This window comes from Vidua macroura, chromosome 1 (assembly GCF_024509145.1).
Source record: "Vidua macroura isolate BioBank_ID:100142 chromosome 1, ASM2450914v1, whole genome shotgun sequence".
Taxonomy (NCBI): Eukaryota; Metazoa; Chordata; class Aves; order Passeriformes; family Viduidae; genus Vidua; species Vidua macroura.
The window spans coordinates 33,987,575-34,001,004 of NC_071571.1; the positions used below are offsets into that span (position 1 = coordinate 33,987,575).

General features: G+C 37.9%; 1 protein-coding gene across 6 annotated transcripts in view; it reads left to right on the top strand.

Annotated features, from left to right (window-relative positions):
* Positions 1 to 3,940: 3,940 nt before the first annotated feature.
* TAX1BP1 (Tax1 binding protein 1) overlaps positions 3,941 to 13,430 on the top strand; it is a 56,522-nt gene continuing 47,032 nt past the window's right edge. Inside the window, exons 1-2 of one of the 6 annotated variants that reach the window (XM_053970328.1) lie at positions 3,941 to 4,015; positions 7,203 to 7,385. In XM_053970328.1, the coding sequence (XP_053826303.1) occupies positions 7,209 to 7,385 (177 nt within the window). In that variant the 5' untranslated portion in view covers positions 3,941 to 4,015; positions 7,203 to 7,208. Of the gene's footprint in view, positions 4,016 to 4,047; positions 4,342 to 4,676; positions 4,934 to 7,202; positions 7,386 to 13,430 lie in introns of those variants that run through there. The other 5 variants (XM_053970346.1, XM_053970310.1, XM_053970356.1 and 2 more) reach the window with 5 other exon arrangements.

Genomic DNA, 13,430 nt, shown 5'->3' on the forward strand with positions numbered 1-13,430 from the left:
ACATCTCACATGGCCCACACTTTTAAAACTTGGAAGTGTTGAAATAGGAGTCAAACCAAAATGAAATCAAATCATTAGAATTGAAGCATTTCCTTACCACACTTCATCAATATCATCATGTCATACCAATAGACTGAATATCCACAACATCAAGTACCTGTCTCTGGTAACAAAACCTAGAAATATATAATTTCTATGTCACTCATGCAAAAGAAAGATGGGCCTCGGAGGGGAGGAATTCAGGGATGGTTCAAAAACTCATCACAGGTTTGGTTCAGACTACAGTAATACAGAAAATAAACAAATGAAAGAAAAAAATATTAGGCTCTGGATTGAGTAAAAGTTCACATCTATCCAAGGTTAAACAGATGTGACAGGGATCCATTTTTGATTTCAAGGCTCTAAATTACTGGAGCTCACAGGTTGAAGAAGATAGTGTAGTTATAAAAACAATGTTTTGCAAACACCCCAAAGTCTGTTCCCTGGGAGTCTGTAATTGCTCCCTGTTTCCTTTGGCAATTCTGGTTAACTGCATGTTTTTATTCCTCATTATTACAGTTTTTATTCCTCATTCATCTCATGCCTGAGGAGGGACTAGTCTCATCCTGGTAAAGTCTCAGTATAATTACAAAGCAGGGAAATTTTTGCATCCCAAACCAAATTTCAAATTTATTTGGAATCTAATAATGTTCAAATCCAGTTACTGAATTCACACACACTTTTAACTTTATTTACTATTTCTATCACAACCAAAATTTTTATTTGCCATTGTATATTTGTCCTCATATTTATGCATTTCAGAAATAAAGACCCTTAAAAAAGGGTTCTGCCAGCTTTTTATTTCCAAGTCAATACCCTGGTGAAATGTATTTGACATATATTCCTTGGAGATTGTGCATATAGACACAAAAAGACAGAGAGCAGGGATTTTTTTCAGCTGTAGAAGAGGCGGCCTCAGGGCCTATTGCTATCTACAACCAGCTAAGCAGAGGGTGTAGAAAAGATGAACAGAATTCCCTTCAGAGGTGCACAGTGAAAGAACAAGACAAGAGACAAAACTGGAACATGGGGAATTGATACAAAGAAACATTTTTACAATTAATGTTTTCAATCACTGAAAGAGGTTTTTTAGATGACAGTGGAATGTCTCCATCTGTGGAGACATTTGAAATGTGACTGGGCACGGCCCTGAGCAACATGCTCCTTTGAGCTGCTCTGGACATCCCTTCAAACAAAGATGGTTTTGATTATAAATACATATATATAGTATCATTAAGAAATACTTGGCATTCCTAGTTTCTTTTTCTTTTGAATATGCATAAATACTGGCTAAACATCGATATTATGTGTTTAAAGTACATCCTGGTGCACATGAAAACGATACCATTTGTGGTAAAGTACTGGCTTGAACAAAACCAGTTTCCTGTTACTGAAATTGGGAGTTGAAAAGCTGAAAATCAAGCCAGAAGGAGATGGGATTATTGTCATCATACCTGTAACAAGCTTTTCTAATTAGTGTGTTAGTGTTAAGAGAATCTCAAAAGAGTAACGTTTTGTTAGAAATGCTGATATCATTTTTTTTTTGTTTTAAATATTTTGCAGAGTATGTAAGCAAGGATAGAAAAGTAGTGTTGGAGGGATTTTTGGTTTTGTTTGCGTTTTTTGTTTGCTGGGTTTTTTTGTTTGTTTGTTTAGTTTTTTGGGTTTTTTGTTTGGTTTTTTTTTTGTTTTGTTTTGTTTTGTTTGTTTTTTTTTTTTGTTTGGTTTTTTTTTTTTTTTTTTGGGTTTTTTTTTTGGTTTTTTTTTTTTTGTTTTTTTTGTTTTCTTTCTGCTCAAGAGCAAGTTTCCTGGAAGATTTATATCACATTTCAGGACATACTATCTGTCTAGCAAATCAGACTTATCAAGGCACTCAATCATTAATTCTCAGCCAAGTGCAAGTATCATCAGTTCCAGACACATTTTTTTTTGATTCAGATCTTTGTACAAGGACATTGATTGTTGATTCTGGGATCACTGTGCACCACTTGTCCATTTTGGTCAAGTATTTCATTTCTTGACATGGCAGTAAAAAATTGGAAAAGGCTCTGCAGCATCTTTCTGTAAAATATCTATAAATTCTAGAGGGATAGGACTGACATCTAAATCTAGCATGCAAAAGCATACATGAGAACACATTAAACCACACATTAATTTTAGTCAGAAATAGTTTTATATTATATATATAACTAGCATTATGTGGTTAAGATAGCAAGTTTAGAAGTTTAAAAATACATTCTCCTGAAAATTGTGGATAAAAGTACAAGAAAAGACAAGATAATTCTTGATTTATTTGTCCTATTGTTATATTTATACTGTTCATGTGAATTTCAGTAGGTTTTTTTACCTCTTTTTTACCTCTTCCATATGCAGTAAGCAATAGAAATAATAACTGAATTCTGAATTATGAGTAAACCATAACTGCCTTTATTGACTGAATGAACATTTATTAAGTGAACATGGAAATATCTCAAGTTTCTTAAAAAACTCAGAACTGAGGAGAAGTTTTTTTTTTTTTTTTTTTTAAATTAGGAAACAGGAGTGGGTTGTTTGTTTGTTTTTCCAGGCATTCACATGTAAAATTTTGTTAGCTGCAAAAGAAAATATTTATTTCAAATTTCCCATCATATTCCCATAAACCTGCATTATAATGGCTTTAAATGAAAGCAAAACGACTTCGTCTCACGAACGCTGATATTCCCCTGCTGGTGACTGTAAACCCCGAGTTCTTCCTAAGTTCCAGCTCACATGAGAACAGCGTCTTGTGACTCTTAGACAGCCCTTTATCACATCATACAGAGCAAAGAGCAGCAAGGAGAAGAAATGGAGGGCTCAGATAAGAAGGAATAGCTCTTCCTACCTCATTACAAGTATTTATTGCTGAACAAGATACTGGTTTCATTTTCCATTACAAAAGTTCATCTGGTCTTACAGGGCAGACTGCACTACATACACTTCTTGTGTCTCCTAAAATGATCAGTTAATAGTATGCAGGAAATGTATTGCTTTCCAGGGAAACATGGAATGTGTTCATGATGTAAGAGATTATTCATTGTGGCTACAAATCAAAAGATAATTTAGTAATCTGTGACACACCTTAAGACACAAGACTGTTTTCAGAAACAAAAATGCAAGTACAATGAATAACCATAATTACTTAGACACTTTCTATGCTCTAGCTTAGTTTCATTTCTGTTATGATTGACCATGAAAAAACAGGTGAACTTGTCAGAAACCTAACTCAGTAATTCCAATGATTAATCATATTATTTATAATAACACTATGTCTCTCCACATAACCTGTTTGCTTAAAATACACATGAAAACATGTAAGAAATAGTAGCAGCAAAGAATTTAAGATGACCTTGAAGACAGTTTGTAGTGGCAACCACCACTGGATGCACTGGTCAACACTGTGACTCTGGTTAGTGCTCTATGAGCTGCTTTTGAATGAAAATTGAGAGGAGCCTGTGAAATAGTTGTGAGCATAGTCAGAGAAGCCTTAATGCCCAAACCATTTAAATCCAGATTGTTTTAAAACTATCAGATGCGGCAAAAGGTATTAATCCTGTATAAACTTGTGGCAACTAAAGTGATTAAGGTGGTAGAGTCACCATCCCCTAGAGGTGTTCAAGAAACGACGTGGCATTTAGAGCCATGGTCTAGCTGACAAAGTGGTAATTGGTCAAAGGTTGGACGCAATGAGTTCAAAGGTCTTTTCCAATCTAAACGAATTAGGTTGGAATTCTGTGCTTCTCTGGTTCTCCGAGTCGGTGTGGTGTGTGATGTAACGCCCTTTCATGGAGATCCGCCAAGGTACCCAGGCAGAACCCTGTCTAAGCGTTTACAGTCGCTCTTATCTCACCCCTCCGTTGCCCTGGGAAGACCTGCAAGGCTGGCAGATTAACGGTGACCTACAGGGTGACGGCACGCCTGTGTCTTGACGTGGGACGGAAGAGGAGATGATTAATTCGGTGTAAGTCGGTGCGACAGAGGTGATGTTGTAATCACGGACAAGACGGGAGGGCACGGTGGGAGCGCTGTACGGAGGTAACAGCAGCCCGGTCGGGCACACGCCGCGTACAGCGCCGTGCCCGCACCCCCGAGCCGCACCGAGGGCGCGTGCCGGAGGCAAGCGGAGACCACCGGGCGGCTCTCCGGTCCCCCACCGGATCCGTGTCGGGGCCCGCCCCGTGTGGACAGGGCCGGGCTGGAAGTGACGCGATCGGACGGGCGGAGCTGCGTGGCGCTGGTGGCGGAGGCCCCATGTTGATGTCCCCGGTGCCCTCCGCGTCTGCCTAGGTAAGAGCTGTCCGTGGCCGGCTGAGGGTCCGGGCAGGGCTGACACGCTCTTTCCCGCCGGCTTCCAGCCGCTTCTGGGCCGGGCCGGGGCGGCCGGGCCGTGCGGCCGCGGTTCTGCGCCACCGGCCCCCGCAGCTGTTCGGGCCGGCCGTGGTCGGCAGGGGAGCGGCGGGGCCGGGCTGCGGGAGCCGGCGGGGCTCCCCTGCCCGCGGGGGAAGAAGGAGGCCCGGAGCCAAGGTGACCGCGTCGGGCAGGTGGCGGAGCAGCGGCGGGGAAGGGGCAGGAGGCGGCGCAGGTGGGGGCCGGGGCTGTCGGGGGCCCGGGACCGCAGCTGGAGGACTCCAGGAGGAGCTGTCTGCGGTGGTGCGGCTCGTCCTGCTTTTGTTTTTCCTGCTCGACGAGCTTTTCCTCCTTTTCACCGTCCTTTCCGCTGCGCAAAGCCAAACGCGTCGTTTAGCCTTCCCGTGGGAAGCGTTTGTCATGTCAGTAATGAAGCCTGCGCGTAGCTCTTCCTCCTCCTCTCCCGTTGCCTAGCCGGTAGCTGTGAGTTAAGCAAGCAAGTACCCAGCATCCCCATAACTATCCTTGAACTGTAAGTAGATCTGAGCATCACCTAAGCTCCGGGGATTTTCCTGCCAGGCAACAGTAATCCCAGATGATTGTGCTGGTCTGCACAAGTTAGATTTGTGAGCAGTTCGGCTTTGGGGTTGGAAACCAGTCTAGCTAGTGCTCAGCTGTGGCAGCTGACAACCAATGTGCAGAAATGGATAATTTTTTTCCTTTTGGTTGGGGTTGTGGTTTTTTGTTTTTTTTTTTTTTTTTTTTTTTTTTTTTTTTTCTTTGTAATACTTGCTTGGACAGAGTTATACAATTTTAAAGACAGATTTACTGAAAAAAAATCAATTGTTTTTATTATTAATGTTGTGTTTACTCTTTTTGTACTTATTCTACCTAATGAAAATTAAAGTATTTCATGTCAATGTTATTTGGCTAAGTTACCGAATTACCAGAAATGAGTGAATTTGTTGCAATTGAAAATAATTAAGGTTATTCTTTTTCTTTTAGAACCATAAAAATTGCTGATGCATACTATTTGTATGTTGTATTTGTATGTATTTGTAGTTCAGAGTGAAATTAAGAGGTGCCTTGAATGTTATCCTCTGTTTTGAGATGTGTGGGAATTTTCAGGATTTTACTGTGCTGTAACATCTCCTATTCTGGACTCTGAAGCTACATAACTGATAAGATTTATTGTGTACCCTGTCGTTTCTAGAAAACTGTATTTTGATCTTTACTCAGTTTCTTGCTTATGGAGGTTCCTTTTTTTTTTTTTTTTTTTTTCTTTTATATCTATTAATCTTCACAAGCTTTGTATTTTATCTTGTAACCCGTGTTGGTCAGTATACAAAACTGTTTTTTATTTAACATCTGATACATTGAAATGATGTTGTGGCTGCCCGCCCCTATGTACTTCATGTGTTACTCTAAATTGCGCAGTAATAAGCTTAAAATATTGATGGCTTAAAACTAAAAAAGCCTTTTTATTTACCTTTTCCTTGTTTTGGGTGATGGATACATGTTTACTTCAGAGTGCAGTTTGTTTCAGAAAGCACAAGGTCTTCGCTACTTATTTTTTAACTGGTGAAATTTTAAAAGGCTATAGGAGGTGCACAAACACATTTTTATATTTCAGCTACTTGAGGCTTGCAGTGGCCTGTCTCCTTTTGGTTTTGGTTTCTACATTTATCTTCAATGAAAGTAGCATATTATGTCACACACTTGGCAGTAACCTCTTTCAAGGTGTGAATGTGCTTGGTTGGTATAAAATTACTTTCAACAGCAATTGCAAGAACAGGGTAGCTCATCTTTCCAGAAATGTCAGATACATAAGGCCCTAATCCTCCTAATATCAAATGTTTTGACAAAATGTTGATTATACAATGGAGTCAGACACTTGAAACTTCTCAGTTGCATATTATTCTATTTTTGTCAGATATTGCCGAATCTGAGGAAGGGATGTTCTTCTTCAACTCATGAAGCATCTTGTGTTACTGTGGTTGTAGCATTATGTATCCTGAATGAGGTGGTACATGGAAAGCACAAAAGCTTTTGCAGTCCAACTGATTAGTGTTAATCTCTTCAACTGTGTGCATACCTCAATGTTCCTGCTATCAATGCAGGCCATTGTTTATGGTAACGAAGCTAAACACGAAGTATGTGTTACAGTGAGAATAATAAAAGATGCCCACAGACTGCTAAAAGGGGGCAGGAAAACTCTTGAAGAAGAAGTAGGCAAAAAAGCCAGCCCAAACAAACCCTCATGTTTACATAAACTTTCTTATTTAAAAAAAATGTCTTAGAATGGAACTTTGATGCTTTTACTGAGAGGGGAGGAAAAACTTCATGTGTAAAAATGCTGTGAAAAGCACTGAGCAGTACAGATTTGAGAAAAGTTTAAAGCCGTGAAACTACAGAACTTTTGTTTCTCCTTCTCTAGCACGTCTAGATCCATTAAGAATCTTTCATTAAGTTAGAACCCTGCTTTGTTTTCACACCACTGCTTTTGTTTTCCACTTTCTGTCAGTGAGATATAATACTGGGGGCATTCAGCTAAGCAATGCTTTCTCTCCATCTTGATGTCATTGCTGAAATGACTGCTCTTTTTATTCTGAGAGGTGGTTGTTTTGGAGAGATGCTGAGGCAGTGCACTTTGGTGAATTTAGTCTATGGCTCTCTGTTTTCAGAACAGGGCAGCTAATTATTAGACTTTTCTACTAGATTAAATTCTACTAGATTACTTTTTGTAACTTCACTATTTTTTCCACTATGTTCAAGTAACAACTTCTACAATTTTGTTACAGACAGCCATGTCATCCTTTCAAGAAGTTCCGTCTTCAGCTAGCACTTTGCAGACGTCCAATTTTGCACATGTGATTTTTCAAAATGTCGCGAAAAGTTACCTTCCAAACACACATCTTGAGTGTCACTACACTCTGACCCAGTTTATCCATCCTCATCAGAAAGACTGGGTTGGTATTTTCAAGGTAAGTTATGCTTGTTCTATTGCTATTTTTCAAACTTTTGCTTGCTCTCTTGCAAGTTAAAAAAATAAATCTCAACAACAGTAAACTTTAAGTTCAACATCACTTAAGTGATGTATTGGTTCCTGCTGTTAGAGTGTCAGTTTTGTAACAAAGACCAAACTGGAGACCAAAACTAGAGGAGTGAGTCCAGCTGGAAGTCTGCTGGAATAAAGAGAAGGTTTAATGTGTGCAGAATTAAATGGAAATTATTTGGGAAGAGATGTGTGGTTACAGAATAATATTGTGGACTGAGTGAAGAACGTGATACTGTGTGTGAAATGTGTGTGCAAAGAATGAAAACTAAGCTGGAGATAACCTGACCCACATCCCTGACTAATTTTATTGCTAGAACAGGCTGAACAGTATAGATCACTAAAATTATTTGAAATGGATTCTTGGAAAAAAGATACTTGGAGATATTTTCAAACATTAGTGAAGTTTCATTTATGGGATTAGAAATTGATTAATTCTAATATCTACTTCTGATAAGACCTTGATTTGTGTATCTTTGTCAGTATAGCTCCTAATAGATGATGCTGAAATTCCTTATTTGCATTTTATGTAATAGAAGTTTTGATTCAGGCTTTAATGAAGTGATGCTTTGGCAGCGGGGAGGGGAGACGTGTGGCAGACTAATTTATTACTGGAGCACTTTTCCCATAGAACTCAGTTCACTGTTTAAAAATGTAAATTATTGACTTTGTTGTAATCTTCAGATTATGAGTCTTTTTTCAAGCTAAATGACTCCTCTGCAATATAGAAATACTGTGCTGTGTAACAAAGCAGAAGTGTTGTTAATGCAATATGCAGTGACTGTATAGTCACTAAATTGTGCCAGGGAGACCTTAGCTTACAAACAGGCATGTTTCCCTAGTAAGAAATTTTTAAAAATAAGTGTGTATGTGTTTTATTTGCAAAGTTTTGACAAATTATGTCACTGAGAAAACACTTGAATGTTTAGTTCATGGCATTCGTGAAGTGTAAAAAAACCCTCTTTATCAAAATTTTATAGATGGTTCTGTTTATATTGCATGTAAGCATCTTGAAATTATTGAAATGTGAATGCAATGGCTTTGTATGTTGGCCTAAGTGAGGGAGGCAATCAAGCAGGACTCTAGCATTACTAATTAGGTAAAAGAAAAAAGAAGTTGAGAAACAGTTTTTCAGTGATTACACAAAATGCTGTGTAGAATGTACAGGTATCTGATTTCATCTTGACTGTGATGATAATTTTCTTAAGCTATTGATGTTCTACTTCATTCTGCTTTAACAGAGGCAAATAATACTTTTGCAGTCATTTGAGGAACATGTTGAGCTGGCATAAGGTAGTGCTACCGTTCAAAGAAACATCTTTAATGCAGGGTGGCTTTTTTCTTGTGCTTCCTCTTTATGTGAAACGAGATCTTGTGTGGCAAATCAAATTGAGGTTAAGACCTCAATGGTTTTGTGACTAGATGTTTAAAATGGAATTCCCCAACTAAATTTCCAGTTTGCCTGATTCACATCAGTATAAGGGAAGGAAGCATTGCAAGATGGCAAGAATAGAAATGGTTTTCTTTTAGTGGTTATATCAGCTTACACTAAGTGTTCTGAATATACTTAGTATAGTTACAGTACACTGAATTAAATGGAGCCAGCTGTCTAACTATATCTGTGTCTACAAATATGTATATGTAATGTTTACAGTAAAATAAACTATGAAACCTAGTCATCTTGGGATAGATAATAGAAGTTGTACTGTGATCTGAACGGAAAAACGAGTGACTTCTAGAGAACTGATTGTTCATGAGCAAATAAAAAAGCACCTGGAGGTGGTTTGAAACCTAATGAAAGCAGAAAGGGGTTTTATCATTTACTTCTCTTAAACACATATGATGTGTTGCAATGCATGGTTAGTAAATTGAGCCTATGATTGAAAAAAAAAAAAGGACAAAAGAAAATCTTGACTAATTATGACAACAATAATTAATGATCATCAATATTGGCTGGTATGCAGTGAAGGTGGGGTTTCTATGAGAGAACTCAAAGTGTTGATTCACAGACTGTTCATGTAGAGGGAATAAAGTTCACTTTGTCCTTTTGAAGTGCATAAGTTGCTTAGAAAACAAATCTGTTCAAGCTGGTGTCATTTAACCTTTGTCTGAGATTGCACAGAAGGTAACTAGTGTTGTAATAGTGGACAGAGGAAAAAGGCACCTAGTTAAAAAAAGAAATCAAAAAACCTCAGCCAAAAACCCCAACAAACAGTGGTAATTTCTGATTGGTGTAGAAAATAAATATGAAGTAAGATTGTTCCTGCACTCTGTGAGCATTGTTGTTTTTGGTTCTAATGTTGATTTTTGTTGGATTTTAGGGGTCAGTGGCTTCAGCAGTATTCTGTCATGTTTGCTCTACTGGCTGGATAAGAATTTTTTTTATTGAACTGAAAAAAAAATAGGTAAATTTAGGTACCTTTTTAAGTGAATGGTTTTTATTTAGGATGCAAGTGTGTTTCTTCAGCCACAATAAGGCCTTGAGTAAATATTGGTTATATATATCCTTATATTATTGCATTTGTTTTGCTTGTCCAGCTGTTAGTGCAGCTGCACAGTGAAATGGATCAGTAGGGTGATCTGCCAGGAAAATACAGACTCTCCTCCTTCAGCTTTCACCATCTTATTTCATAACTGGCTTGGTTCTTTAGTTTGATCATGGCGTGGTGCAATGGGCAGCTGTGCTGGTGTCACTATGATGGAAACAAGGGGACTGGGAAGATGTATATGGGAATGGCTATGCCTGCTTTATTGGTATGGCTGCTTAATATGGGATGACAGTTGAAGCTTCTTTTTCAAACTTTTCAGAGTTCTCTTCTTAATAGCAACTTACTTGAAGTTGTGAAAGTTAAGACTCTACCAACTTCTCTGCATATGCTGTAGGAGAAATGTGATTTTTTTTTTTTTTTTGTTCCCAATGTAAGTTGCTAAATGTTGAACTTCAGAAATAATGAGCAGAAGGCTCTTTGAGGTGGCAGTAACAGGTTTAAAACTGTTCCCAGGCAAGTAATTTTGTATTGCTTAGAAAAATGGAGACCCAGTGTTCATAAACTGAAAGAGTAATGTTGCATATAAGGGAATTATTTCAGATGTACCAGTTTTTTTAAAAACTAGATATATCTAAATGCATACACTAATTCTGGGATTGGATGTCTGGCAAAAACTGGGAGATGTAGGAAGTGCAATAATAAAGATATCCTTTAGAGCAGAAGTTCTGCATATACTTTTTAAAATTGGTTTTGTGTTTATTTTTCTTACTTGTACCCTACAGGAGAGGAGTCAAATGCAGGTTTTGACTTAGTCTTCAAGTCTGTTGTCTGTCATTGCTGCTATGTGTTCTTTTGCTTTTATGATACTCTGGAGAATCATCTGTAATCAAGTACTAAAAGGTCTTGATGAGTTATATCGTTGCGTGCTACCAAGGAAGAAAAAGCATTTTTTTCAGATAAGTACTGGTGTAGTATTTGGCATGGACATCCGGAGCCCAAATTCCTCTACATGCAGTTTTATGAGAACTAGAATTTGAGATCAAATTACTCAAACCCTCTACTGAGGGTTTCTGTGCCGGATAATCTGATGGTTCCAAGTGTGGAGTCAAAGGTGAGAAGACTTACCATCCTTGATTGATTTCATAGGAGGTGATTCCTAGAGTGATCTAAGACCTCTTTTTTTGTTTCTGCTCATCTCTCGTTAATCAGAATCTGGAGAGGCCTTTAACGTAACCCAAATCTAAACCTTTGAAATGAGGAAAAATAACAAATGTGTGCACTACATCTGGTTGCAAAACTGGCCTGTCTCTAGGTAGTCCTAATTTCCGGCTAGGGAAGTCTACATCTCATGACTATAAAATTAAATAATCATATGGCTGAGTGATATTTTTGCATTATTAATACATAATGTCCAGATTTGCAGAAGTGTTTGAAAAGCCTGTTTGGTTTCTAGGAAGCAGCGCCTACCTCTTTGTCTGGAGCTTATGTCTGCAAAATAGGGCTGTCAAATGTTCAGTACACAGGAGATACAGGTTTACTCCACATCTCAAAGGCACAAAGAAGGACTCTTGTGGGCTTTATAAAGATACCACATCAAGAGGGTAGTGTTAAAGGTGTAGGTGCTTGTGGGGTATGTCGTAATACTTTGTGAATTTCTGAAGTTATAATTTAGCTGAGACAAGTATGCTGGAATGCCCTGCAATATCAGCACGTAATCAATCATACATATGTTATGATAATGACTTTTGTCTTGTTGTGTCATTAATTAACTGCTCCATTAAAACTTTTCTGTTCCTCAGTTCTAATTGATATATTTTTCTAAGTAATCTGCATTAGCATTCTTCTAGGATAGACAAGATGTAGGCATGCTTTGATATTGACTGTCTCAGGGTACCCCTAGAGAAGAAAAGGAAATAATTTCTTTCTAAATTTCTATGTTGTTAATGTCTGCAATTAAAAATTAAAAATTGAGTGCCGACATTCTGGCAATCTAAAGCATGGAACAGCTGAGTAACCAGAATTGGGAAGATTTTAGTAACTTATTGAACACAAAAAGTGCCTCTTGCTCAGAGAGAGTACTCGGTGTTTACAAGGCCACTGTGCTACTGTTTGTGCAATAGTGCAGTGTGTGTGTTTGTATCAACTTAATTTCTGTCTTTTCAGTGTCCTTATTTATAGGAGATCTCAGAATTAAATTGTCTGTGGTCAAAAACTTTTGTAACACAGTTTGACATTTTATGTGATAGAGACTTCAGAAACAGCTAGGTGTTTGTGTTTTATCAAGGCAATATAACTATCTCTGCATAGTACTCTGGGTTATTTAGTCTCTTTTGGAGTGCAAATAATAGTACAGCTTGTGTGAGTCATTTCAATATCCTGATTTTGTTGTAGATCGATAATTTAAGCAACAATTATTTCCATACAGATTACATGCTGAAGTACAGCAAAACATCTGGATGTGTTATTTGCCACATGCATATAGAAATACCATTTTTCTGGCATGGAATCATCACTGCACAGCTGGCCATGATAGATACAGGAATGTGCAGTGCACAGTATGTCCTGCTGTTAAAATAGTTGGGAAAAGAACTATTGGAGTTCAAAATGTTTTTGAGAATTGCTATATCTCTGAATTGGAGTGATTCTGTTGGTTTCTGGTTTACTTTCTTTGAAAAGACAAGTAAATAGTACTTAGCATGAAAAAGAAAGTCCCTGGCAACATTACTTGCTGTCTCTATATGAGATGAAGAGAAGGATAATCTGGATTTATGTGATGTTACCTTTGACAAGAAATTGTAACATTTTTTTCCAAGTGTCAGTAATTTTCTAAAACTATTTGGTGTGGTAGGTTGTAGAATTGGCATAAGAAAGTAGTCGGTACCTGGTAACAATTTTGAAATAAAGGATTGTGCTAAAGGATAGTTCTTAGGGGATGTGGTAGCAAGGGAATAGTTTACTTAAACCCCACCTGCTCTTTTTAAATGCATTTTCATGCTTATCTCCTAAAATAAATAGTAATTTTGTTACTCTTTGCTCTGTCATACATTTTTTGGACAGTAATTTACATATGTAACAGGTTTATTTTTAGGGAATTCATATTGTTTCTGTATTTATTTGATCTGTACCTAACAGAGGAAGTTGATCCTGTGGTCTAGGCATTCTGTCAATGTAATTTTGGCACATTCCTCTGAACTATGAGGTAGAAATATAACCAACGAGAGATGATCATAACTTAGGATACTGATAGTACCTTGATACTGCAACAAATACCATATGTTTGCAAGAGTCCAAATTAATGTACGTGTTTGTAACATTCAGCAGAGATGGACTTCTTCGGGTCTGGGACTGAGAGAACATTTTGAGATCAGAGCCTTTCATAAAGAATCTAGAGTACTTTGCAGCCATCTTCTACCCGAGAATGTCTCAACCTTATGGCTCCTGTTGTATAACTGCTTTTAATCCCAGCGTGAGTAGCAAGGTTATGT